At 37.8% G+C, this 24,589-nt stretch overlaps 1 protein-coding gene across 4 annotated transcripts in view; it reads left to right on the forward strand.

The window, feature by feature from the left end:
- LOC102693504 (sodium/potassium transporting ATPase interacting 3) overlaps positions 1 to 24,589 on the forward strand; it is a 165,644-nt gene that overhangs the window by 52,189 nt on the left and 88,866 nt on the right. For all 4 annotated transcript variants that reach the window (XM_015353749.2, XM_015353752.2, XM_015353750.2 and 1 more), the window contains exon 2: positions 22,542 to 22,679. In XM_015353749.2, the coding sequence (XP_015209235.1) occupies positions 22,542 to 22,679 (138 nt within the window). The remainder of the gene's footprint in view (positions 1 to 22,541; positions 22,680 to 24,589) is intronic.

Genomic DNA, 24,589 nt, shown 5'->3' on the forward strand with positions numbered 1-24,589 from the left:
AAGAGTATATAGTCACAGTGCAATAAAATATTTGCCATCTACTTTATTTGACATTTGGTACAACTTCTTGTATTGCATGTGGCTTAGAGTTAGACAGTAGTTGCTAGTGATTGTGTAGTCAATTATCCAGAGATGGAATAGGACTGATATTTCACGCAGTAAGGATCTCCCCAGCTCTAACTTTTGTTTTACCTGCCATTGACGTATGGAAGATAAGGAACAGGAAAGGGTATATTCCATGCTGAAAAGAAAAGCATACACAATGTTTCATCTGTGGAGCCTTCCTCAGGTGTCAGGTGTTGACACCTGAAGAAGGCTCTATAGCCAAAACGTTTTGCCCCTTTTCTTTTCAGCATGGAATATACTTTTTCCTGTTGCTTTGCAGCCTACGTGTGCTGACGCAGCTACCTACTTGAATGTCTTCAGTTTATGGAAGATAAAATAATTTGGTGGAATGTGTTAAAAAGGTGTCCAATGTCATGTAATGTGTATGTTTTGTACGTTTCTGTGTGTGTAAAGCATGCACTTTTGCCAGACAAATGTTTGAGAAATCAGACAATGAAGTATTATGGTAATGTTTTCTGCCACCCTGATAAAAGATGCGGGAGAAGAAAGAATTTATTACAATATTCTCAAACACTGCTGAAAATGTTGAAGGTTGTTTCTTGTGTTGTGATGAAGTGTTGTTCTTTTTGAATCTTATTTTGTGAAGATTTATTTAAAACATGTATTTCAGCAGTAAATATAGGTCATTATTCAAATGAGAAACTACTACATAACCATCCATTGAGGCATATCTTAGGAGAATATTTTTAAATCCTAAGATTTTCCAACCCTGTGCATTTTAAAACAGGATAAATGTTTTTCAGACTGCAGCCTCAGGGCCAGACATTTACCATATTGCGTAGAATTGACCTATTTCAAAACTGAATTAGGTGCTATTTTAATCATTTAAATTGGTATTATAAACCCTTCATAATACTGAAATAAGATCATAAAAATATGAGTTTTTTACATGCCTGTCCTGGTATATATTGTCTACAATTTATTTCTGTTTGCTTTTTATTGATTTAAGATGAAAGAACAAATACTATTGTAGTTTTAACAGTTCACATTTTGCAAGGGATGCCTAGAGGCCAAAGCAGACATGACTGGGGTTAGATATGCCTTTTGCTGATATCCCATGCTTGTACATCTCTGATTAAAAGGATTTATATTACAGGACCTGTGTAACCTTGTTTTAAGTTGTTGCTGCAAAGAAACAAGTGGAGGGTAATTAAACACTGGAAAGTAAAAAGAAAGTGTAAATAACATTTCAAATGGTAAGCCCTCTTCAACATGGAATTAACCACAACACATTTCCTTTCATTTTTTCTGGTTTGCCTTCAAAAACATTATGTGCTATAATTAAGTATGATTAAATCTGATTTGTCAGTGTTGTAACAGAAGAAATAAAGTTCTTGATCCCGAGATGAAGTGAAACAGATGAGTTTATTGCATGCAAGGAACAATAAAGCCGAAGTCTTGTTTCCCGCAAGAAACAACAAAACCGAAGTATTGTTCCACGTACTGTTACAAACTTTTGGGTTATATAGTGTTTTCTTCTCCGTTTCTGACGTCACTCGGTATGATGGTAAAGAGGGGGGTTCATGGTATTTGGCCAGTTTACGATGTTCTGGGCAAATGGTCAGTTTAACATTACACCCAGGGGGGTTCCTAGCTGGCATCTGCAATCCTTATCAGTTAACCCCCTTTCCTGCCATAAACCCCTGCTTGTGACTTGGAAGTCTAAACCCCCTACAGAAAAGATTAAATTCAAACCCCCGTCTTCACATCTTTCTTCATTCCCCCCTTATAAAATATGGCATACGTCAGTGTAGCCTATTTTTATACATACAATGTCAGGGCAGATCTTTCCTTTCTTGGCGAACAGGTATGTATTGCCATGACATTGTACGTTCCACGGTTATGGCAAGATGTGATACATGTTTTTGTGCACGTGATGATTACAATTATACATATAAACAATACTACTCCTACAGATAAACACTATAAAAAGGTTCCACCCCAGGCCCCAAACACAGACTTTACCCAAAACCCAATTCCCCAATTTTCAGTATAATAGTCCTGATATTTCTGTCCCTCATTGTAAATGTGTTGGGCCAGATCTGAGATGTGCTCAGAATTATCAGGGATATATGTGCAGCATTCAGTGCCAATTACTGCACAAGTTCCTCCTTGGGCCGCCAGTACATAATCTAAAGCTAGTCGGTTCTGCATGGCCACTGTTCTGAGGGCTACCATCTCATCATTAACAGCCTTCAGACTAGATGAGGTAGAATTTGCTAATTCTTCTAAAGTCGAAGCCATTTGAATTAACTCTCGACTCAGAAAGTTCATGCCGGCTTGTGGAAATATTATACCTAAATAATATTCCCAATCAGCCAATTTTCTTTGTGGTCTGTGGTTAGGTCCGAAGGGGGTGTGGGTTTGAACACGGATATGAGGAACCACATATCCTAAATAACATGAGCCAGACCACTGGGCTGGCAACCATGGGTAGGCTCGTTTTCCACAAATGAAATATGTTCCGTTTGGCGCTCCCCATGCCTCTGAAAATAAGAAACTTATACCGAATTGTGGGGTGTGCCGATCCCATCCTGGAATTTGGAAGGTAGAGGTGGATATATTTGCAGCGATGGTAAGGTTGCAACGACTCCATCCAACCAAGTGCAGACCATTAGTGTGCTGAAAACATATGTTTCCCTCACGTTCCTTATTTAGAGTCAGGTATGGTGGTGTATGGCTTCTGTTATATTTAGGAGCGTAAGAGCCTGTGAAACTCGTGGGCTCTAAGCTTCGCTCCTGTAGATACTGTAATGTTGTGCAGGTTAAAGTCGTGTTATGGCAACCCCCATAGTTTGTCATATTAAAATCTCCTAAATTATCCCTCCAAATGATCATGCCTATGACTTCCTCGAGACGCCAAGGAATGGCTCCCATAGGAAGTCCTCCCTGTACATATTTGGGTAATGCTGCACACACCCAGCAGGCACTTTGGTTGGTTTTCTTAGCTGTCAGATAGGAGAGGCCTAAAAAGGAATTAATTCCATGTTCTCCTTTGTGGGAGAGATGATCATTAATCCCTGCGGAACATAGTTCTACAGCAACAATTATCATTATTGACAGAAATGATTTCATTCTGAGTCCGGGGATGAGGCTCGTCGGCAGTGTGACGCGTGGATCCAGCGATCTTTTCCTTCCACTCGAACCGCAGACTCGGTTGTCAACAGGATCTGGTAGGGTCTGTCCCACCTGGGCTGGAGAACCTGTGAAGGAAATTTCCTGATCCACACCCACTCTCCTGGGATGAGGTTGTGCCCTCCTTCAGGTGGTGGTCCCCACGCCTCCAGGACCTGCTCGCGGGCTCCTTGGGTGGCCTCTGTCAGCTACTTGCAATAATACAAAGGAATGGTTGATCCCTCTGAGGAAACCCCAGTCTCAGCACCTGTAAGAGAACTTGTTTCAAATTATTAAAGGCGGCTTTTGCTGCAGGAACCAAGGCAATCTTGTCCTTGTACTGCACTCCCCCCTTAAGCAGATCTGTTAAGAGTTGTGCTCACCCTGTAAAAAAAAAAACATATTACCCAGGCCCTGTTAAAATTCCACAATGCTAGACACAAAAGGGCCTTATCATAACTGCTTCTATTAGACACTCTAAAGCTGAAGCAACTCAGACTTGTGGGTTTCCTCGTCAGGGGAAGCACTCAGAATACCATCAACATACTGAGTGATCACAGCCAGTTGAAGCCCCGTGATACCCTGTTCTGCATAGTCATTCTTTGTAATGCATAATATTTCAACCCAATAGATCTGGGATCAAACCACCCATTAAAATCTGGTACTCGGCAAGTAAAACTTGCTGTCCCAATACTCCTGTGGCCTCCTGCCATCTTCCCATATACATTGCTCTACAGTACACTGTTGAACAGAGGAGTGAAACAAGCAGGACAGTAGTGCTCCAGTATCCCCTACAGAAAAACCAACACTCCATTAACAGTACATTTTTATCCACTGGACTGGGACAGACTTAGGGAGGCTACAAGGGATTTACAGGATCTAATCGTTAGGTAAACAGATTTTCTCACAAGACGTTATTCTCCCCAGTCTCGATTCTACAGCGTTTCAGCATGTCTGGTTTCGAGACATTCGAATAAAACCAAATTGTTTCCACTATTACAACTAATTGTATAAATTACAATTTATAATAATTTATAATAATACAAAAACTGTTTAACTACTTTTACGTCCACCTGTACTGTACTTATACGTTTCAGACGCTCTTATATTTTCCAATCTCCTTAAGTTGATTTTCGTCAAGTCTCTTTAGTTACGTCTCTAGCCAGTCCCGCTGGCTAAACACACTCACACCGTCATTTAGTAGACCAAAACTCACAGTTACACACATACATGCCGGCACACAAATTCATAAAACACACATACACATCGAGAATATATTTTTCTCTTCGTAATACAATGTGCTGTATTCTTGTTTTACTTTTACATGAATCCTTTTAATTCCTGAAGCGCACTCCAGGTTCGCTGCATTTCTAATTTCGGGTGCGGTACTTTAGCCCACCGGTCAATATCTTACGGTTTTGGATTTGATCGTATGGGGGAAATCAGGGAAGGTAGGTGCGATTGCAGACCCCCTCGACGGGGTGCGAGACAGTGTTAGAGTGGCGCTGTCATCAACGGCGCCAGCCCCTGCTACATCAAGTCCTTTCCCACTTCGAGTGAGAGTACAGATCTGCGGGCGCCCTCCCTCTAACAGGGGAGACCCTGATCCGTTTTTATCACACTCATACCAAGTGTTATCCCAATCAGACCCCCCTTCTCCATATGGCCACTGAGGGAATTGATCCCAATTATTTTCGTTTCCTGCCTGTTTGTTCCCCTGTGGGAGAGCAGGACATAACTTAGTCGCTGGCTGCAGCACATTTACCAGTGCAGCGTGACCAGGAGTTAATTCCTAATTCGTTTCTCACTCTCCTGTACTGCCTCTTTTAGCTTTTTTTTTCCTATACTCTTTCGTAGTGAGTAAAGTATATTTTTTTTCCGGGTTTTTATTTTCCCCGTAAACACACTTTTAAGTCACATCCCAATTTCTTTCTTTTTCGTCATGTATCTGCCACTACTGGTGCCGGCCGTGCACCAGGGTGGGAGCTACATGCTTGTGCTTTTGCCAATCAATACTCATATATGCTTTCTTTACAGGCGTCTTCGCCCCAAATTCCCTCTGACAAACTCAGCTTTTTCCATATTTTTCTCCTTCTTTTCCGTCAACTTACACTTTTCCGATATTTAAACGGACCCTTCCACCACTTTCTCAAACCATCAGTTAGCGCACATGTTCAGTCTCTTTAAGATTTACTTTTGTCGTGTGTGAGGTAACAGCTCATTCAGTAGGGGGATGCTTTCACTTGAAAAACCTGTGCATTCCTGCACTCATTCAGCCAAGGGCGTCTGTTACCTCCGGATCTAAATACCTCTCAGAGACTTTAGAGAGGATTTACACCGCACTGTTCACAGGTAAGAAACGAGACCTCGAAAACCCCCTTTCTTGATCAGTAATTCACCATCCCCAGAACGCCAGCATCGCTGCTTTTGCCCCGGGGTGGACTTACGCACTGAGCTCAATCAGGGCGATTCTCGGGTCTCAACGTCCTTTAAATCCTGCTACTTAATGCTTTGCTCTTTTATTATGAGGTGTGTTTATGTTAGTGTCGTGCGTGTGTATATGTATTTCACAAACAAGGAAAACACCAAAAACATACATACATATATCTCTTCTACTCCTGTTTCCTTTAAAACAAAAAAAAAAACCACGCCACGCCAATCTGTGCACGATCAAGGCGTAGCTAATCTCAGGACCCCGGGCGTAATTAAAGCCCACACCAATCCTGGATTATACGTGCATTTAATGCACCACTCAGCTCCAGAACCCCGGGCGCAATTAAGGCCCACACCGATCCCGAGCCACAGAACTCCGGGTGCAATTAAGACCCACACCAGTCCTGACCTTCAGAACTCCGGGTGCAACTAAGACCCACACCAGTCCTGAACTACGTGCATTTAATGCACCACTTGCTCTAGAACCCCGGGCGCAATTAAGGCCCACACCGATTCAGAGCCTCAGAACTCCGGGTGCAATTAAGACCCAAACCAGTTCTGAGCTTCAGAACTCCGGGTGCAATTAAGACCCACACCAGTCCTGACTTCACGGTAAGGGTCCAAAACCCGTTCAAAACTCCACGCGCAATTAAGGCATACACCAGCTTCGAACGCCTGTACACAATACCGCGGAACCCCTGCCAGACCAAATTCTGGGCTTACAGCAAACAACCCATTACATACACCGGTGCCTTCCCCGGGCCAGAGGAATTCAGAAACTCACGTTTACTCCGTCATCTCGGGCGATTCTCGCAGGGAGCAGAGATTTCCCAATCGGTCAGAGAGAGTCGGGACTTTTAAATAAAAGAGGAGTCCTTACCTCTTAGTTATGTGCGCGCTGACCGTCTCTCCTGCCGATGGGAAGTTCTGCGCCTTCTGGAGCATCCTGCCGACTACGCCAAATTTGTTGTAACAGAAGAAATAAAGTTCTTGATCCCGAGATGAAGTGAAACAGATGAGTTTATTGCATGCAAGGAACAATAAAGCCGAAGTCTTGTTTCCCGCAAGAAACAACAAAACCGAAGTATTGTTCCACGTACTGTTACAAACTTTTGGGTTATATAGTGTTTTCTTCTCCGTTTCTGACGTCACTCGGTATGATGGTAAAGAGGGGGGTTCATGGTATTTGGCCAGTTTACGATGTTCTGGGCAAATGGTCAGTTTAACATTACACCCAGGGGGGTTCCTAGCTGGCATCTGCAATCCTTATCAGTTAACCCCCTTTCCTGCCATAAACCCCTGCTTGTGACTTGGAAGTCTAAACCCCCTACAGAAAAGATTAAATTCAAACCCCCGTCTTCACATCTTTCTTCATCAGTAATGACCAGCACAGTTTCAAATGGTGAGCTTGCTCCTTAGGTGTAGGATTTCTGTCCATACTTTTAGACACTCTTAAGCAATCTCTGCCCTACTGAACAACCAGATAATGCTGAAAAGGGGATTTAAGCCAGGCGTATATCCATACTTCCTTTAAGGCAGCATTCCCCTTGCATGTACAGAAGACTGTTCAGCATGAACCCCCTGGAACACAGAGTTTAGCTGTGGAAAGTGGCTTGCAGAAGAAGAAAAAATGCAATAAGATAAAGACTGCTTCAGGGTCACTGTTTCTTTTTAATCCTCAGCGGGGATATATCTCACACAGGCATGAGCACTGTTACACAGTTTGATGCACAATTGGCAGGTGAGGTCCTCAGAGGTTTCTAAAAGTAAGTATATATTATCTGTCTTTCAGTCTGAAGCACACATTTCTCATGTAAAGAACATTTATATGCATTTAGCTTCAGGGAGCACATTAGAGGGGTAAAGATATTTTTGACAGGATAAGATGCAGGTTTCCATGGTAGACCGTAGGATTCAGCATTGACCACATTCTTTTTCTGTTCATCTATATTTAAAAATTAGGCCTCCTGATAACAGTTACCTCAGAGATTGTCTGTGCAGCAGATTCAGTTGCAGACAAACCTGCAGCAAGGATGAGAGCAAGTTGATCTCTAGTCGGGTTCTAAATAATTAATACAGGTGAATGGAAATTTAAACTGGGTCTATTTTTTATAATTCTTTTCAGAAATCTTTTTAGGCATCAAAGGATGAAAGCAAGTGCTCCATTTAAATGAGTTGTCTTTTAAAAAATAATATTTGTGGTAGACACAAATGTTGTCTGTGTAAAAGAAATAATTATTTAAATTGAATACATCTAATCATGTATTAGTTCAGGTGGGTAGCTGCGTCAGCATGCGTAGGCTGCAAAGGAACAAGTAATAGGTTTATTCCATGCTGAAAAAAAGAAGAAAGAGAACACAACGTTTCGGCCGTGGAGCCTTCTGAAGAAGGCTCCACGGCCGAAACGTTGTGTTCTCTTTCTTCTTTTTTTCAGAATGGAATAAACTATTACTTGTTCCTAATCATGTATTAACCAAGCCCCTTAAATGATGCAAACACTTGAGTGAAATATTTGCTTTATATGCTTATTACCAGTGCTGAAAATGCAGTTTTAATGAAGATGAAGCTACTTCTCGCTAATTTTTATGGTATCTCAGATATTTTAAGGTTAGTACTCTGCAGTAGAGAGTATTTTTCCTGTACTTGTTTCCTTGACAAGTAAACTCATTCTAAGTGCAAATCTTAAAAATTGATGGTTATATTGCCACATTAAAAATACACTTAATTTTCTACTTTTGCTTTTCATAGCCTGTATCTCCTGTACCTTTTTTGTTTCTCCTGCTCACTTCTGAATTAATAATAAATGATCAAGTTAACATATCAAATACTTTGCATATTAAGTCACTGTGTCTCTTTGCATATTTAGTTAACTGTGTCTCTCGAATTTTACTTCCTCTAGAACTAGAGACAATTAGATAGCTTGAGTTCCTCCACACATACATCTCTCTGTACAGTATATGCTGTATATGTGTACAGGTCTAGTTTTGTTTTCCCACCATCACTGTGCATGACATCAAACAGGAGCACAGCGTTTGAATGAAGTAGAGAACCACAAGGAGCACTGTCTATACCACGCTATTACGGCCAAGGGGGCGTTTTTGATGTGTGGGCTCAGATAAGGCCTGAACGTAGAGTGTGATCTTGATTAATGGCTTCGACTGCAACTTCAACAAGAGCTGGAAAACTGGGCTGGGGGAGTGGACCGGTCCTGCGGACCATGTGATTATGATACATCAGGCTTAAAGATGAACACAGGTTTAAATGCTACTTATTAGTTCCAAATTGGTCACAGTTTGAGTGTATTAGTCACAAAGCTTTATGGGTCATGTAACTCATGTATGTTCCAGGAATATGCAGGTATGCTGGACTGTTTGCTCACATGGTGCTTGGTTTAATAGTGATGCCTGAGTTAAAGAAGGAGGCCATTGTTAAGCCATGTTTGCATGGACTGCAGTTCCCAATTTCTGGTTCTGATGATCTCCAACTGTGCTTACTGGCTTTTGTTTCTGCTAAACTCATAGTTATGTAATGCAATCCTTCAATAATGATGAAGGACTCTTCAATAATGTTGGATATATTCTTTTAATATTTCGTATTAAAAATTAGAACAATTTCATTTGTGGATTCAAAGACAGAGAGTTTGTCTGGAACCAGCAGGCTTAGGAATCCCATGGAGAGAATTTGGGAAGCCCTGCGTTAGATATGCTTTAATATATTTGTACTACTGTAAAAAAACAGCACATTATTGCTTTTATTCATTAGGAAAACTTTAAGTGTTAAATATATTTTAATTATAGCATTGTAAAACCAAGATAGCTTCTTTTTCCACCTTTCAAAAAACCAAAACCAAAGCAAAAGCTGAAAGTAGTCAAGAGACCTAAAAATCCACCGGTCTCAGTTCACAAACTGTTGTCTGTGTCTTTCTCAGAGGGGGTAGCTTATCATGTAAAGGTAAACCGCTTTGAAAAACCACTTTAAAGGGGCTTTTATAAAAATAAAGTTTATTATTATGTAAATATATACCTGGCCAATATAAAACAGCCATTCTCTGGCCACAATATCCCATTGAGCAAAAGAAAGAACATTTAGTGCTCGTCAGCACAGGCAAAGGAGTTTGCAGTCACGCCTTTAGGATTGGTCTCCCGAGTGCATGTTTGTTCATTACTTTGATCATTGCAATTACAATTTCACATTTCTCACTTACCACCCAGTCCAATTACTGTTCTTCACTTGTTTCTTTGCTTTGGATGCAGCATCACCAACTCTTTATGTACGTTTGCTAAATGTTTCAAAGAGAATTATTTCAAAGAGACAGCATTTTCACTTTCCACGTGTGCAGTATTTTGCCTCTCTAAAGCAGCCATAAAGCCCTTTTTTGAGAAGAATACCAACATAGAAAGGCTGTGTTACATAGGCAGAACTGTACAGTTTTCTTTCTGCCTCTCCATACCCCTGGAAACGTTTGCTTTCAAAGGCACTTTACCTATTGATGGCTGGGAAGGTAAATGAGTCCTTTTTGACACTGAGTACTTCTTGACATTTTACAAATGAGCAGAGGGACCCTCAAGGGATGTGGGACTTATTCAGATTTACCAGCTGCTAAATGTAGTGATGTGTGCAGTCACATTAAAAATGTATTAACTTCCAGTGAGGGAATGAAGGACTTTGGGAAATGTGGAGTTCACTCACTCCCCCTCTCTCTTTTTCTTGTCTTCATAATTCCACCAGCAGTCAAGACAATATTTCTTGCAGTTATACATATTTAATCTAATAAGCGAGCTGGATGAGATGGAAATGTCTAAGGACAGTTGTGCTAAGAGTAAGTGAACATAAATAAAACTACTGAATTATATATCAAAATGAGTAAGAAAAGTATCTGGACAAAGTTCCTGTAACCAAATAACCAGAGAGACAGGCCTTTGAATAATTCTTTTAATTTATCTAGAAAAAATACTTTTATTTTACAAATTATTCATTGTATAGGATTCTTCATTTCACCTCTCAAGATGATTCCTTTTTAACTAATTTATGTTGTGACAGGCAGTTCTGTTAAGTTATAGGAAATTTGTACTGTTACCAGCACTGAGAGATTGGTAAACAGCAGCATTTGTGCTTAATTTGGTTATTGGAAGGTGATGGAAACAGCCTTCTAGCTGATGAAATGACAGTGCTCACATTTATAATACAACAGAAATTGTATTTGTATGGAGCCTAGCACACCACAGAGATCAAAGCACTTTACACAAAGTTAAAATAGACAGTAACAAAGCTTCACTGATTTGGAGAAAAAAAAACCTTAGAAAGATAAAAAGAAAAGCATACAGTCCATGTTAAAAAATGTAACTGATAAAATTATATTTAAAACCTGAAAAATGCAAAGAATCCTCGCATGTGAAATACATACAAGCTGTAGACTAAGGCTTGGCTTGCTTATCTGGCAAGAAGAAAGTTATAGTTTACAGTTAGGTGAGTTAAAAGCATGGCCCGCTTTGTCAGCATTAGAAAAATACAGAAAAAAATTCTGATATCATAATATGTTTTAAATGATAAAATCATTTTTTGAAATATTTAAATGTGTGACAGAAAATTCACAGTAAAAAATGACATCAGGCAGTAAGTTGGCGGAGTCTTTCTGAAAAGTCAAGGTGTTGGATAAAGCATTTGGGAGATTCAGGTTTAGATGTCGGTAATACATTCAAGTAAGACAAATACTGTGTCATGTCAGCATATAGGACTGATATAATACATAAAAGGATGCACATTGTATCATAAATACAAATTATCTTTCTTAACTACATATATAAATGTACAAAATGATACACACATCATGTAAAGATATAATTGTCATAAACATAGCAGTTTAGCATAAGCAATTGTTCTGGATTAAAACAATTTAAACAAATAAATATAAAGAATAATATTGGATCAAGAATACAGCCTTGAGGAACACCATAGGTATCGCTTGTTGGATCAAACATTGACTCCTCCATTGAAACAAATAACTGTTAAAACCTTTGAAATATAGGATCTACATTAGTTTAATAGATTACTCTCTTCAGTCTCTTAAGATAGACACTTCAGGGAAGAGTTTGAGACATATTCCAGTGATACTTTGTAATTAGCAACGTCTTAATATCAGTTTATTCTGTAAATATACTGTACTTCATTTTTGACTGGCAGTTGTTCAGACAGGGAAATGAAAAATTTAAATTGTGTAATAATGTATGACAGTGCTAAAGAATTATGGTGTTTCACTAGGATTTCCTTTTATGGTTTACAAGACCTTTACTCTTGGAATTGCAAAGATGGTTAGGGTTGCTTATATTACCATAGAAACTGTAATAGATCACTGCTGAATGAAGTGTTTATCTATGAACACTTACTTCAGTTTGCATGAATTATAGTCACCTTTACTGTAACAAATGGGGGTGGTGTGATCAGATACAGAATATGACACCCAAAGGACCTAATTATAACCCCTTATAAATAGCTACAGTATATAACACTAGAGAAATGAGAATTTTAGATGATTTGCTATATTTTCTAAACCACTGTTTACAATCACCATTCTCGGTAGACACACCTGTATTTCTTTTTCTGAATCACTATTAACAGTCACTGTTCTCTGTAGAAAACCTCATATTTTTTAAGTTTAAAAACTATGTGTTGATGAACCATGGAAACCTCTATTTAATCATTTATGAAGTCAAAACCTCAAGGAGAGAAGAGAGTTTTTCATACTGTGTGATTTGATTATTAACACTACCATCAGTGGAGTGCTCTTGATACAGACCACTTCATTTCCTTTAAGCTTTTAACCACTCAAGTTAATTTTTTTACTTTTCAGATTAGGACAGAAAAAGACTAGACATTCATGAAGACCAAGTTCAGTAGTCCTTTCACTGAACCGGTTCTTTTTTTTTAAAAAAAAAATGTATTTTCCTGTTTGTACTTTAGCCTCAGAGACAGTTTAAACATGTATTACAAGAGATTTCGGCATTGTCAACCAAGGCAGAAGTCAACATGCCCTCTGCTCTCTTGGCTCTTGAACATTTATTGCTAGGGCCTCTGGATTTGACTTATGACTGACTGTTTTGAGAAAAATACCAACCCTTAAAATTACCATCTCTGTCTTTTCCACAGATCTGCATTTGAAGAATTGATTTGGTTTCCACTGCTCGTATTTTGGCCTTATGATGTTAAGCTTCAATACTGTGACCCCTTTCCACTCACATTACGTACAGAATAAAATTAAGTGTCTCGGAAGCTGCTACACTAATGCAGAAACCACTGACCCGTAAATGATGATGAAGCAGGCTACACCTCACCATCAGCTGGTTCTTCCTCATTTGTTCGTTTGTTCATTATTCATTCTGGAGTCTGGAGATCAGCAATGAAGATTAAGTTATTAGTGAGATTTTTCTTAAAGTTTTTAACTTAACTTTTAGCGTCTGTGATCCTTCTAGTTTGATCGGAATTTTTAATGCCCATGCCATTAGCAGTATTGGAAGTGTAAACACGACATGAAAAATGTTTCCTTTTTAATTAGAAACCCAATTCATGTTGCTACTTAATTTAATTAAATATGTGGCTTTGGGGTGGTGGTTCAAACTTGGTAAAGCAGCTTACACTGATTCTAGTTGTAAATAGGGTAAAAAGTGTTACATTTGGTATATACAGTATGACTGTTTAGCACGTAAATGAAAGACTGAGAAAACGAAACTCTTTGTTCTTTGGCTTTATGATAATGACCTTGATACTAAGAAACACCGTGACCGGTGGTAAAAGTTAAAAAGTTCATAAAGATGTGAGCCTTTCAGCGGTAAACAGAGATATTTTGTTAAGTAAACTAATAAATGTGCAAATGGAAAATGGATGCATTACGGAATGTTCCCGCACCATTTTAAAGGTGTATTTGCCACATAGAAAAGAAAGTTATTTTATTTCATTAAATCCTAAACTAAACTAAAATTAAAATTGAAAAATTAGTATATATATTTAACAATAATTTTAAATGATTCAACAATTACAGTATATATGCATCCAAAACTACTGTACTATTTTAGATGCTTGTACGCATTTAGATAAATGTTGCCTGCAGGTCTTCTCTTCCCATCTGATTATTTCTTTGGGCTACAGTGATGGTTCCTGGAAACCTTTGTAGTTCCAAGCTCAGTGAGAGGCTGTGGTTACTGAGCAGTGCTGTGTGTTAAGTGGTGAGGTAAGATAAGAATCGGATGAATTTGAAATAGAAACATTGAGAGCTGTGAAATATTAATGCACGGCGTGTGACATCTTTCGCATTTGAACATGGGTTTACTTGAACAAAAGAAAAATATAGGAAGTGGGTGTCAGAGGTGGGCAAGGCTTGAGTGCTTGTTATTGTTTGGCAACAGCTGAATTATTTATTCCTCTCCACTTTTTCGGTCTTACGGTTTCTGTTTGTTTTTTTGACACCAAATAAAGAGTTCTGGCAGCTGTCCACAGATTAGAGGTGAGCACAGCCTGCGTTGCTTGAATGTTCCTACTAATACGGATCCCTGCTGCTCTCTACAGCACTGTAGCTCTTTTTATTGCTGGGAGGTAATGAAAGAGATTTGGAGCACCAGAGCTTTCTGTTTTTATGTCTAGTGCAAGGTGAAAATGTCTGAATGCTCCATTAATGCAGGTCTGTTCGCTTTCATGCCTTCATGTTGTTAGTTTGTTTTCCATACAACTGCAAATTCAGGAGGGCTGAGCTGGGAGATTCTGTCATATACTGTATATCCATCTACCTATAGTAATATAATGGTAGTTATGTGATATACATTGTATGCATTTTAATAGTTAGTTCTAATGACTTTAGAATGTTATATATACTGTAGGTTGTTGGAGAGGTGTGTATGTCTGAGTTATTGAGTGTCCTCTGGTGCTTTGCTCTTTAATCATTTCCAGAGTATCTGGTAAGTTCAATAACCACTCCTGTCCCGTTCTCAGAAACAAATATGGATACCAAAAAGACACATACACAAACAAGTCACTTTTGCAACTCCAAAGATGGCTTTTTTAATCCAGTGAAAGTATACAAAGATATTCACACGATACTTTTGGAAACGTCTCTGTTGCTCTGTGCACTTTGTCGTTCTCATGTCCATTGAGAATATTTCTGTCTCCAGAACAAATGGACACGTAAAAAGAGTTAAACAAGGGCAAGTAATTTTGTAATTGTGTCTAGCACAATACCAAGGCACAAACATTATTATCTATTATATCTTATATATTTTATTATATTATTATAGGTTTTTATTTTATTTAAACTTAGCTGCCCAAAACGTAGGTGTATTTTCATCTTGTACAGTGGCTTGAGGCCCATTGACGCTGTGCTAAATGGACATTATTTGACTGAAGAGTATTTGAAGGGCATCTGTCAGTCATACTGTAAATGTTTTTTCCAAGATCAAAGGGGGACTGCTCCCATCTTCGAAGCTGGTGATGCAAAAGTCAGGTTGTCTGCTATCAGTTCTAATTAGAAATCTTATAAGCACTTGTTTTTGTATGACATCTGGCAATTTTATCTCTGAGAGATAACACTGCAGAAACTACAAAGACATTTTTAAATGATTTAGTCAAAAGTCAAGACTGGGCAGATGACATGTTAAGTAGTGCAGAGCTCCAAGAAGCCAGCAAAAACATAAAATTATAAATATAAGAATAAAAGCATTAAACCTTAAGACACTAATTATGAAAAAGACTGAAGTATTTGACAAATAATGTGAATCTTACCCACAATGTGGGAAAACTAAAAGGCAATCCAGTTAGATATATAGGGAAACATGTAGACTTTAAATCAAGGAATAATCTCTTAAAGAGTGGATAAAATTAATAACATTAAAATTAATATAAAGTTCCAGGCCAACTCCTGGCCGATAGTGTTTACAAGGGCAGGGTATTACATTGAATTACATTACATTAAGAATGTTAGGCTAAGTGTAAAATTCAAGTCAAGGGATGTTTAATTTAAATTATACAATGCACTAGTTAAACCTCATTTAGAATACTGTGTATAGTATTGGTTGCCATGTTACAAAAAGGCAGTTCTTCTCTTATGGGAATGTCCTACACTACCAGGCTGAAACATCTGAACCCTTTTCTTGTCTTGAATAGAGACTACACGTAAGAGTGTTTTAGATTAAATGCAGAGCTATTTAGGGATTAGAAATGTGACTTCATTATTTACAGCTCTGGCATTTTTATGGGACAGACAGAGCACCAAACAAAGCACAGGACCATACTGTGAGAGACCTTTCTATTAAAACTGTTTACATAAGGTTTAAACTATGTTCACCTCAAACAAACATTTACATTGAGTGTTTTGCTTGAAGGAGTCAAATGCACCATAAAGGAATCACATGTCGAGTGCTCTGGTTCTCAGGTATTAACATGCTCTGTCTGTCCCCAACCAAAGTGGGAAATGAAACAGCAAAGACTGGTTGAAGTAGGAAATATATTGACAGATCAATGTGATTAGTGCCCCTGTGTATTACTCTTGAGGTCAAACAACATATAGAATTCATGTTTTTGCTTTTATTAAGAGAGGGCATCTTCTTTTTCACATTCAAATCTGTGGATTTACCATGTGTCACAGAACCAATACGTGGAATAGAAGGATCCTTATGCGTGACCGGAATCCCACAGGACACAGAGTAGCAAAGGGACAAACCAAAAGACAAAATCCAAAGGCTGGGTCAATAAGGGAGGCAGAGGGTCCAGTAACAAGAGAAATCCAAAACAATTCAAAAGCAGAAGCTCAGTCAGAAGCTCAGTCAGAAGCTCAGTCAGAAGCTCAGTCAGAAGCTCAGTCAGAAGCTCAGTCAGAAGCTCAGTCAGAAGCTCAGTCAGAAGCTCAGTCAGAAGGTTTGGAAACACCCACTGGAGAATACTAAGAAAACCTTCTCAATAGTGAGCATGGGAAGGTGTGCGAAGGGGGTTTAAATACTGAAAGGAAGGGTGTGATTGGATGATTGGTTAGGGAGTGAGAATTTGAGGAATCTGATGCATGTGAGAATGTGCTGGGTTCAATCAGGGATGAGATTGGGAAGCAGAGGTTCCGGGAATGTAACGTCGTTTGCGAGGGAGAGTGTGGGGTGTGACACCATGACTGGGCAGTTTAAGGAGTTCATTCAATTCCATTAATACATTTAATTACATTTCTCTTGGATTCTGTGGTTTGTATTTGTTGTGGCGCCTGGACACCAAAGGTTTGTGCTGATGTGACAATACCTTAATTAGCTAAAATAATTTTACCCTGAGATCCTGTTGGTGCCTTTATTGTCATAGATCACTGCTAGAGAGTCTACATAAGTGTACTACAGTCACAACAAACAAGCATTTTTGTCTGCTAGAGCATTTTTATTTGTTTCAATGAAAAAGAAACATCAAAGACAGCTTCTGTCACATGAAACCTTTATATGTGAAAAGTCAACTGGGTACTCTACCAGCATTCGTGTGGATCAGGTTTAATTATTTTGTCATTAACAAGATTAAGTATGAATGATGTTCAAACCTTTAAAGTTAAAAAATAAAAGAATAGAATCCCTCATTTATGTATAAAGCAGGTTTTTCATCAACTATTAAGGACTTACCAGGCATCACGTTCTGCTTTATCTTGGGTATCTAATTCTGAACCATAATATAAAGTTTACTTATTGTAACTTTATCAGAAATATAATCTACTTCTAAAGGTAGATGGATTTGTTTCTTCTCCTCTGACACAGCAATATAAAAATTTGTTTTGTAGGCTAAACTCTTTCTTAACTTGAGACAAATTCAGTTTTTTTATTGTCCATAAACTTTAGATTTAAAATTAAATTGATCTGTTGAACGATTTTTAAAACTTTGTCCATGGTTGTCAACGTTTTGATTATTATAGTTCTGTTCACTAGCCAGCTGACCTAAGATGCACATTTTAGCCCAAACCAAGCTCAAAATACAAAATTAAATATGTAGTTTATTATAAAAAATACCAGTTACACATTATGATATAACTTCCCTGTCATTTTGTTCAATTATATGGTTAAAAATAATTAAAAGTTCTTGTTCTCAGCAAAGCCTCACAGCGTTTTTTGTTGTATTTGAAAAAACGTACACAATTTCCAAATGTTACTGAAGTAAGCTGAAACATTTAACTGCATCTCTGGAACTAAGTACATGGAACTAACCATGCAAAAGTGATTCTCTTAAATAATGCTGCTAGATGCTGCTCAAGGTTTAACATTTGTACTGAGTCCAGCTATCTGAAGGTTTAATTTGCATCTCAAAAGCTTAAGGTTGTATATCCAGTATGCTTAAAAAGATCTATTTAAATATGTATATGTGTTTCCAAAGATCAGTTTATGGAAACAAAAATATCCTTTTGATCTTTTTTACATGACTCTTTTAGTATTATTCCCTCCTTTTGCATGCATGAATTGAATAATGACATCTGCATTTTTAATTTGTATTTTAAAGCCTTTACAATTTTGCCATGATTTTTTTTTCTCAAATTTGATACCCCATTACACCCTGGGGGACTGCCTAGTTTACCTGTATGAATGAGCTGGCCATGAGGACAGTGTCTGTATACAGTATACAGTATACAGTACAGTGTACTGTATTGGCAATACAGTGCTGCTTTGTATTTACTTATCCAGAAAGCGTAAATATAGTATATGCATATTTTATTTCTCATATCATAGTGTGTTTATGGGCTGGAAAAACATCATATGTCATTTAAAATTTTAATGCAACATGATTCTCCCTTCTCCCCGTTGGTTTATTAAACTCAGGGTTTACTGTAATTCAGTTTACAATTTCCAGAAGGCAGCCTTCGAAAGACTGAGACAGAGCTCAAGAGAGGAATAATGGCTAGAAAAGATGTGGAGTCAATGGAGAAGGAATATTAACAGTTTTAATACATTCTTTTTGAAGCACAGGAGACTTTAATTCTGTAAGAAAAATAAAAGTTAAAAAACGATTTCAGATGGGTTAAGAAATCGATTAGGAAAAACATAAGGGAAAAGAAAGTGTTAAGAAATGACAGGATCCAGCTGAAGAAACGGAGTGTAATTGTGAACACATATAGACATTCAGCAAGACCAAGAGTGGTTTAAAGACATTTTGCAAAGGAGGCTACAATAGTTAATAAAAAAGCTAGTTAAGTGCTGTAACAGCAAAAGAAAAACTAGTCAAATGTTTCGGGAACAATAAAGGGAGATTTCTAGACAAAGAGAAATGGCTGTTGTGCTAAATATGTACTTCACTCAGGTGTTTACTAAGGAATAAGTCAACATGCCTCAGGCAATGGAAGAAGATTCTTTATTATATACTACTAACTCAGAAGAGGCAGAAGTATCTAGGTATCTAAAAGCTCTCATGAATAATAAATCAGTTGGTATCCTGGAGATAACAATGATATCCTTACCAAACATCAGGAATTATAAGCCAACTTGTCCAACAGACAGGTGTAGTACCCATGGAGTAATGAATTGCCAGTGTAATGCCCTCCCTTAAACATGACTTCTCCTACATGCAAGGTCGTGGAAACAATTAGAACTAGAGGATCGGCTGTATCAAAATTGGATTTTAAGGAACAGTCAATATGGATTTAGAGAAGGCAGCCCGTGCTTCACTACTTTTAGAACTCTTCAAAGCAACATAAGGAATGGGCACACGCAGAGCATTCTGAAAGGTAAATTTAGATTTGCAGAAGGCTTCTGATGAAGTTCCTCATAAAGCATTAATTCTCAAATAGCAGAATTGTTTGCATTCTAGAATAAAGTGTGTTCTAGAATATGTATTCATTTTGTAGACCTAAATTGAAATAAAAGGTCATAGGACACAATCATTTTTAATATACTGTATATATAAATATTTGTGTTGATTTTATATACGTTTAATGTGCCTGAAATAATTATTTAGGGGGAGACCCACTTCATCCACTCCAATTTCTCATGTCAGTCTCAGCACATTAAACCATGCATTAATGAAAGTATACTTTAAAAAATGGGCTTGCAGCAATGTGAATTGATAGTGTTTTGGTGGTTTTCCTGATGTTCTACTTTCGAATAAGTGTTCTCTTTCCAGTATAGGGTGACTCATTGTTCTCCATCACAGTCTCTTCATTGGGTTTTTCACCTGCTTGGTGCCAGAAACAAATCTAAAAAATTTGAAAAATTTAAGTAGTATTAATTTTCCACTAAATAGTTTCTTTAGCTAAAGATGGCAGTAAGATGCAATTCAGCCTTCAGGGATGTTATTTCTAGTATAATAATGCAAGAGGGTGCAATATCAAAAGCTCTGTACGCCTTCCTTCTTATCCATGGTTTTTCACAGGCAGTTTTGCGTACTCGCAGGGTCAGACCAACCCAGGTGTGGGAAGCGTTCTGGAAGCTTCTAGATTATTCTTAGAGGCCTGAAACGTCTCAGACCACACTAAAAATGCAAATGACTCTCAGAGGTTCAATGTAAAACGTGCATGCATATGTTTTCCTCCTTGTTACACATCAAACTTTGTTAATTTTGATTAATTTTATGATAGAAAACAGTGCAGTTGACTTTTTTTGTCATGTTAATCTGTTATATGGCTTATTTGAGCTCATTCACATGGTGTATTAGGCATACTCTTGGTATATATTTATGGTATAGGAGATAGGTGTTTTTTGTTATCCATGGGTAGTTCAGGAATGCATCCCTCACCAAAAAAAGGGAGGACTGGGTGTACTTTGACAATAAAATTAAACAGCTGTACCTTGAAATATTACAAATCCACCATGGGACTTTTGATTCTCATTGCACTTAATGGATGAAGCTCTAGTGTAAAATCTCCATAAGCAGGTCGCAAACTATCTCAAACAGAGGAACAGCTGGGAGGGGAACATGGCACAAGGCTGCGTGAAATTTAAACAAATGAGAATTCGTCTAGGTAAGGGAATACAAAGACAATTAGTTTATAATGACAGGCATTGGTTTCATAAGCACACAGACTCTTTCCCCACCATAAATGTCAGGCAGTTGGGTAATAGCTGAAACCCAGGTGCTATGACTTCGGGCTACAGTCTTCTTGTTCCCTCACTGTGGCCAATTGCTGGCAGCTGTTGACCTGGGTTTCCACAAAGATCAGGAGGCTTGCTGATCCAGGGTGAATGGACCTTCTGTCAGAACATGTCCGTGGAGAAACAACAAAGACAAGGTTAATAGTCATAACTAATTCTATAAGTCATACCCCTATAAACGTCAGTGAAGATAAATCCTCCTACTAGCTTTGAGTATGGTGCAGCATTGCACAGAAGTTTTTATTAATTTAATGGAAATGACAGTGAAAGATGTCGTGATGAATGCAATTGTGTTCCTCAAATGTGAAACAAAAAGTAATACGTTCTTTTTCTTCCATACACATTGTCACAATCAAGTGTTACATTGCCACGTTTTTTCAACGCTGCTTTTGTTGGCTAAATTACCAAGATGATTGTTCAATATAGATGGATGTAATGTGCTTAAAGTCGGTTTTTAGAGATATTGCTATTGCAACTGCAAGAGATCAATTGGCCTGAAGCAGTTACTAGCCAAATGAAATAAAAATATTGAATTCACAAAATGTATTTTTTTCTGGGTTATTTTTTGTCTTCAGGTAGGTCAGTGATAAATGGTGTTTTTCCTATAAAAGAGAATTGTTTTTAAAATGAAAACATTTTTAGCCACTCCTGAGCTCTGACACATAAAATGATTAACTCATCCTTTTGTAATTAAAATGATTTAGTGCCATACAGTATGTAGCTTCTCAGGGATCATTTGAAGATAACTTGTTAAATCTCATTCAGTACTGTGCTGTGGTCATTTAAGAGAGATCTTTCTTATGGTCAAGAAAATTTGCTTCAAAGCTAGTAATGTACATTTATGAATGTTAACTTACTGCATGGTGGAATATCACTTTTTTTCACTTGTGTTTTGAAGTCAATACTGCTGAACAACTATGGGTTGTAGTACTGAAAAATATATTAGTACATAGCACAGTGTGATTCTTTTAAATTGATTAAACTAGATGAAATCCCTTGAGAGTTTATTCTGAGTCTATGAGTTGTAAATGATTAACCACTTATGGGTCAGGCTTAATTCTAACTGAATAGAAGTCAAGATTCTAATAAGTGTTGACCTGTATCACAGTCAAAACACTTCTCAGTTAAATTTTACATGTTTGTTTCTTGGTCTTATTGAAAATTAAACAATTCTCATGAGTGCAAGAGATAAAAATATGGTTCAAGTCTCTCTGTTTCAGTTCATTAAAATGATTAAAAATGTTCATCTGAGGAGAAAAAGTAGGTAAATGAAAGCTGACTCAAAAAAGCAGTTATTTAGAGGGTTTCAAAAGCTCTAAGGAAGGTTCTGCTGTAGTATATTTGTCACTGGTGCTTAATCTCCAAGATTACTATAATTCATACAGATAATCTCATTAATAAAAAAAGCATGGTTTGGTTTGTATTTTCATGAACCACGCTAAGAATATGTTGTAACATGAATTCGTGTTGCAGATGTTCACAAACAAATACGTTCTTGCTGGAAAGCTTTGATTTTACCCTGTAGTTGTAAAGATCTGAATTCTGTATCTCACATTGAATGGAAAATTAGATAATTGGAAAAGGAATGGTTTTAATTTGACAGGAATGCGGTAGGAAGAAAAATGTTCAGTGTATGACAACACATTTTAGCTATCTGCCTTGTTCTATCTAGCATTTGAGTATTAAGCAGAATGTTTTTGAACAACAATGTTTTGTCTGCTCACATTTACAGTTTTGAAACCCTTGTTGTTGAAGTATGATAAAAAAATTCTGTATTAAAGTATCTTTTTTCTTTTTTAGCTGGGGGCGTTAGAAAGACAGATTTTTGATTTCCTTGGCTACCAGTGGGCACCTATTCTTGGAAACTTCCTGCACATCATTGTTGTCATTCTGGGCCTCTTCGGAACCATTCAGTACCGGCCAAAATATATTGTGGTGGTAAGTATTTTCTTTTTTATATCCTATATAACTAGTTTATTTACTTTCTGAAAGTACGGGTTGGGCTATGATTGTATAATTAAGTGAATGTTTATTAACAAGCCAATAGATCAAAATCAGGGATAATCACTTATGAGACATTCTAATGTCACCAAGTCTTTGGTGCAGCTCTCTAATTGTAGAAATCAATTTAACAGGTTTGGAAGCAATTGGGTCTCAATTCTACAGTGAAATGGGCTGGAAAGTCCCATTAACAGACTAGACTTACCCTAGTCAACACAGAAATGAGCTGGGCAAGTGTAAAATGCAATCAGTGCTACCCGCACAAAAGTATTAAATCAAAACTGCAACTGATCTACATTACTAAATTACTCTTTAATGAATTCCCTAGACTTGATTGCACAATTTGTTAGAGCGTAGCATGGGTACAATCAGTACAATATCTTCATCTCCCCTGTTCTTGAGTTGTATCTGTCACCTAAGATGCCTGAAGAACTGGAGATAAACCAGTGTGTTCTGCTCCCCAGATGGCTGAATAAACTTATTTCAAAACTGCAATGAACTGTGCTGTGACTCTTTGCATCGATACATACAGTACAGTATGTAACAAATTCATGTAAATAGATAAAAAATGAAATCTGTTTTTGAGTAGTATTTCCAGAACCATCCAAACAAGAAGATGCTAGTTGCAGAATAATTAAATACCCTATGGCACAGTGTTTATCTAGTCTCCTTGTAAATAAGTAATGTACAGAGTTCAGCATTATACATTGTGTGTCTTCTTATATCAACATGTCATTGACTAAATTTTGACTAGCATTGATTAATGCTGCTTAAAAAACCTTCCCCCTTAGAAGGTAGATAATAAAGGCGCCCTTTGAGTCTTCGTTAGGATAGGAAGATGGCTGCAGGGAGAACACGATGTCACATTGAGTGAGGAAGCCATCACAAGTTTCAGGATTTCCCGAGTCAAAGTCACTGATCATTACTAAGAAGCAGAATGTGGGTATCACCAGTCAGACACTAGCCAGAGCAGATTGCCTTCCAACTTCAGTGGCCATGAAAGCCGGAAACGTTTGGGATGATACCCCTTAGGCCAACAGTGGTGTTTTACATTTTTAACTCGGAGTTGGCCTGTACTGTATGTGGAAGTTGTAAGAACGATAAAGAATTACAGATAAAGAGCTTGTGACTAAGTACATTTTAGTGCAACATGTGGCAGAACGTGGCAGAAGGTCTTGTAGCAAGATGAGAAAACATCTGACCCTTTTGGACTAAATGCAAAGTGCAAGGCCAACACAGCATGACGGTATTAGATGCCACTAGTGGTGGCAGCATCTTGCCATTTGGATTCTCATCATGGACTGGGAAGATTCTCAGAATAGAAGAGAAAGTGGAAGGTGCAAAGCATTCCTACAGAAACACCTGCTTCATTCTTTCAGGAATCTAAATCTGGGTCAGAAATTAACATTTCATCATGGCAATGACTTTAAGCACAAAGCCAAAGACACACTGAAGTGGTCTGACATGAAGGGAGTTGATGTCCTTGTGTGACTCAGTGAAAGTCTTGAATCCAATTGAAATTGGCGGTAAATGATGATTACTAGAACTGGAATAATTTTGCCACAAAGTGTGCACAGAAAGTGCACCATCCCACTGTGTAAAGCTGGCAGACACCTATTCATAAAAATTGTTACTACGTACTTGCTGCCAAAGGTACATCCACTAACTACTGACTTTGGAGCGTCTTGATGCGTACATAATCATTCAATTTTGCAGGTTTTGATAATATTAACCCTTCAATATGGCAGAGTTCAGTATGATTATTACAGTTTTGGTTAAAATAAGATTATAAAATGTATTATTCTCTTAATGTATTAAATATGTTTTTTCTCTCTTATAGGTCTTGA

The sequence above is a fragment of the Lepisosteus oculatus genome, chromosome 6 (genome assembly GCF_040954835.1).
Source record: "Lepisosteus oculatus isolate fLepOcu1 chromosome 6, fLepOcu1.hap2, whole genome shotgun sequence".
Lineage (NCBI taxonomy): Eukaryota > Metazoa > Chordata > Actinopteri > Semionotiformes > Lepisosteidae > Lepisosteus > Lepisosteus oculatus.